The sequence below is a fragment of the Carya illinoinensis genome, chromosome 9, assembly GCF_018687715.1.
Source record: "Carya illinoinensis cultivar Pawnee chromosome 9, C.illinoinensisPawnee_v1, whole genome shotgun sequence".
Classification (NCBI taxonomy): Eukaryota; Viridiplantae; Streptophyta; class Magnoliopsida; order Fagales; family Juglandaceae; genus Carya; species Carya illinoinensis.
In genome coordinates, this window is record NC_056760.1 from 41187982 (window position 1) to 41192565 (window position 4584).

The window sequence follows — 4584 nt, forward strand, 5'->3', positions numbered from 1 at the left end:
CATAAGTACTACTGATGTATTAAATAATCTCTCTGTCAACCATTCATGTATGTCAAGCTCCAGCCCCACTATACTAGCAACTTGTTAACAAACCAACTGCCACAAAGAGATTCATATGAATTTTTCGGGTAAGAGAAAAAAATATAAAATACAGAAAGTTATGGGAATTGCTGTTTGTCTTCTATAAAGTAAGCACTAATTTGGGGTGAAAAGGACATTGGAAAAGGAATTAACGAGCATGAGCATATAGACATACAACAACCTTAATGCTGACTGGCATAACAACCGTATATCCAAAACTACAATATTGGTTCATTAAAGAACAACTTTATGTAAGATGCACGATATCAAAGGAAGCCCGCCCGCTGGTCTACCTTGTTAATCAAGACTCCTTAAGTTTGCCTCACTAAGCAAAAACGACATGAGAGCAATGCCTTCCATCTCCCCTGATCAATCCCTTTATAAGCATGCGTTGGCCAGTGATCTTTCATGACTGCAACAACCTAGAAATCAAGCAAAACAAGAACAAACAAGTTTGATATTGAGAGAAGAAAGATCAGTGTGGGAAATGGATTCTTGGGTTCGAGTTCTGGTACTTCTTTTGGTCTGCCTTTTTCCTGCCTTGATTGAGTGCAGAATTCGCCACTACAAGTTCAATGTAAGTTATAGCACGTCAATTCTTCTTTCCACATTTTCAATAAAATTGTTCTTGTTTAGATAGATATGTATAAAGCAACTTCATGTTTTCCAAAAAAAAATTCGGCAAGTATTTAAGGTCATGATAAAAATAATTTGGCACGATGTTGTCACTTTTTCACTTTATGTGAAAGGTAAAGTCTATCAACATTTTTAAAATTCTATCACCTAAAGAAAGATGAAAATCAAAAGAAGTGCATTGTCATCATTTCCTAACATCAGCACGAGGTAATAGATCATCTTTTAATTATATTGTGCCAGTTAGTCTAAAGGGACGTTGATTTTGGTTGTGGTTAACGTGTGAATTAGGTGGTGATGAAGAGTACCACAAGATTGTGTTCGACCAAGCCCATTGTGACAGTGAATGGGCAGTTCCCAGGACCCACCCTTTATGCTAGGGAAGACGACAATGTGCTTGTGAAGGTTGTCAACAATGTCAAATACAATGTCACCATCCACTGGTAAGCTGTTAGTTTAAGCATCTACTTCATCGATCACTCCAAATTACTCTATAGAAATCGAATCTAGAATACATATTTTTGCTAAACTTTACTTTTTCAGGCATGGTATTAGGCAACTCCGAACAGGATGGTCAGATGGACCAGCATATATCACTCAATGCCCAATCCAGCCAGGGCAAAGCTATGTGTACAATTTCACCGTAACGGGTCAAAGGGGCACACTTCTTTGGCATGCACATATTCTCTGGCTTAGGGCGACAGTTCACGGTGCCTTGGTTATCTTGCCTAAGCTTGGTGTGCCATATCCGTTCCCAAAACCCGACAAGGAAATCGTTGTCGTATTAGGTGAGGTCTAAAAAATATATCCATTTTCAAGTTTTTATTGGTGCTTGCATACAATTATATTTAACTATTTGACACTAACATCATAAACATATAAATTGCAGCTGAATGGTGGAAGTCGGACACTGAAGCTGTGATCAACCAAGCTCTTCAAGGTGGATTAGCGCCGAATGTCTCAGATGCTCATACCATCAACGGCCATCCAGGGCCAATTGCTAATTGTTCCTCAGAGGGTACTTCTAGTGAACATGGCCATACAAGCAAATGAAACTTTTTAATTTTGATATTTTTTGCTTTAAACTTCAAGATTCATTTTAAGAGATTTTATTTAACTTGTCTTAATCATGCACAGGTGGGTTCAAGCTGCCAGCCCAAAGTGGTAAGACCTACTTGCTACGCATAATCAATGCCGCACTCAATGAGGAGCTGTTCTTCAAGATAGCAGGACACCAGCTTACTGTAGTTGAAGTGGATGCAACCTATGTTAAGCCAGTCAAGCTTGACACAATCGTGATTGCCCCTGGCCAAACCACTAATGTCCTTCTAAATGCTAATAAAAACTCTGGCAAGTACTTGGTTGCTGCCTCTCCATTCATGGACTCTCCTATTGCTGTTGATAACCTCACTGCAACAGCCACTTTGCACTATTCAGGCACACTTTCTACTGCCTCCACTACTCTAACTATTCCACCACCACAAAATGCCACTGCAGTTGCAAATAAATTCATAAACTCTCTACGAAGCCTTAATTCAAAGAAATACCCTGCCAAGGTACCATTGAAAGTTGATCATAAACTTTTCTTCACTGTGGGGCTAGGAATCAACCCATGTCCGACTTGCAAAGCCGGTAATGGAAGCCGGGTTGTAGCCAGTATCAACAATGTCACATTTGTTATGCCAACCACTGCCCTACTTCAAGCACATTACTTCAACATTAACGGGGTGTTCACCCCCAATTTTCCTGGTAACCCACCACATGTGTTCAACTATACTGGCACCCCGCCATCAAACTTACAAACCACTAGCGGTACCAAAGTTTATAGGCTTTCTTACAACTCTACGGTTGAACTTGTTCTCCAAGACACTGGGATCATTGCCCCTGAGAACCATCCGGTCCATCTTCATGGGTTTAATTTCTATGCCGTTGGTAGGGGACTTGGGAATTATAACCCAAAGACAGATCCTAAAAAATTTAACCTGGTCGATCCTGTTGAGAGGAACACCATTGGTGTGCCAACTGGTGGATGGGTAGCAATCCGATTTCGTGCAGATAATCCAGGTACCACATTGAGTACTCTAAACAAAGGTTTTACATTTTTGCTTCTAACATAGTTTTTTCTCATCAGATCCTTATGACCTTATACATGTTTTTATGGTTAATTTGTATGAATGTAGGAGTTTGGTTCATGCATTGTCATTTGGAGGTGCACACAACATGGGGGCTTAAGATGGCATTCTTGGTGGACAATGGCAAAGGTCCTAATCAGTCACTTCTACCTCCTCCAAGTGATCTTCCAAAATGCTAAGTTATCCAAAATGTTTACAAGATTACATTACGATCGGGTAGCAAAATCTCCAACTCGAAGAAAAAGATTCAGAGAGGCAGAGATCACAGGACAAAGAAGACAAAGAACCATGATGGTGATAATTAATAAACAAGCTGTGAGATATAATATTGAATTTGTTTTATAGGAAATGGAATTTTTTGAGTAGGATGAATAAAAAAGAATACAGTGATTTTTGTTTTTAGGATGCAATGTACTTTTGTTTTGTAGGAGTATGGATATTGGAATACTATGGGTTTTGAAAGTTTAATGTGAGTAACTTAATTGCATAGTATATCTTTCATATGGGCGTGGAATCCTGTATTGATACACACAACTCAAAAGCTATCGAGTATATGGGTAATCGATGCATGATCATATTGAGAATCCAGTTACTTCTATAAATTCCTTAGTTCAATTTTTAAAAGAGATCATAAACACATTATATAGACATTACGACGTTAATATTGCCCATAAGGGTTTCCATAATGTTGTATCTCGTTGTTTTTTTACATCCTATTCGACTAAATAATTTAGGTATGATTGTCATTTTTCAAGAAGAATAAAGATGATGTGAAATGAGAAATTATCTCACAAACTTCCGAACAGAGCGGTGACAACACTAGATAGCATGCAACACTATCCTGGAATTAGGTAGGGTAACATATGCTTTGCAAGCTGTACAACCATTCAGCAAACTAATTTATTTTGTTCGAAACAAACAACAACAGCAAGAACAATAACGTTACGTTTGGATTCAAATACGAGATAGATAAGATGAAATTAAATAATTTTAGATAATAGATTGAAAGTTAAATAAAATATTATTTTTTAATATTATTATTATTTTAAAATTTAAAAAAATTGAATTATTATATTTTATATAAAATTTTAAAAAAATTATAATAATAAAATAAGATAAAGTATTTACGAATCCAAACGCAACCAAAATTAGAAAGCCAAAAAAAAGCATATGGGAGAGGTATAAATATTATAATCAAATTACTTAGTTTTTTCAAATAAGGAAAGGAATCTTTATTAATGGAATGCTATGCTGAATTGTTTAAATAAAGAGTTTTGTTATATATAAGTAAAGTTACGTACTAATCTATGTATCAATACTGATTCTTTCATACTTAAAAGTTAAATTAGCATTGTTTTCAATAAAATCTACTTTTTGATCAATTACAATAAATTGTTGCACATATTAGTGTACAAGTATACTTACAACTAGACTTTTTCTTAAATAAATGGTCACTGTCATTTTCAACAAACGCAAGGCTAAACTAAACATTTGAGTAAGAGAAATGATATTTACAGTCGTGGTTGTGTAAGTAACGTGTAGTCGTTTTGAAAAAAATGAATTAATATGGAACCCACATGAAAAAAAAATTAACTTTTTAATCGTAGACCCTTCTATTTTTTAAAACAATTACGCGGCGTTTATAATTCTACGATTGTATATACTATATAGCATTGCTTTTTGAGTAATTAGAGGCAGGCAATACCTTTCTTTTTTATATTGAAATAAATAATAATAA

General features: G+C 35.8%; 1 protein-coding gene across 1 annotated transcript; it reads left to right on the plus strand.

Moving 5' to 3' along the window:
- The first annotated feature begins 473 nt into the window (after nucleotides 1-473).
- Nucleotides 474-3323, plus strand: LOC122275102 (laccase-4-like). Its single transcript, XM_043084057.1, has 6 exons — nucleotides 474-658; nucleotides 1006-1157; nucleotides 1258-1502; nucleotides 1604-1732; nucleotides 1852-2778; nucleotides 2895-3323. The coding sequence occupies exons 1-6, from the start codon at nucleotides 569-571 to the stop codon at nucleotides 3023-3025; spliced, it is 1674 nt and encodes a 557-aa protein (XP_042939991.1). The 5' UTR covers nucleotides 474-568; the 3' UTR covers nucleotides 3026-3323.
- The last annotated feature ends 1261 nt before the right edge of the window (nucleotides 3324-4584 follow it).

Coding starts and splice junctions, on each gene's coding strand:
- LOC122275102 (XM_043084057.1), top strand. CDS start 569: ATGGATTCTTGGGTTCGAGTTCTGGTACTTCTTTTGGTCTGCCTTTTT. Junction 659..1,005: donor TTCGCCACTACAAGTTCAAT/GTAAGTTATAGC, acceptor CGTGTGAATTAG/GTGGTGATGAAGAGTACCAC. Junction 1,503..1,603: donor GGAAATCGTTGTCGTATTAG/GTGAGGTCTAAA, acceptor TATAAATTGCAG/CTGAATGGTGGAAGTCGGAC.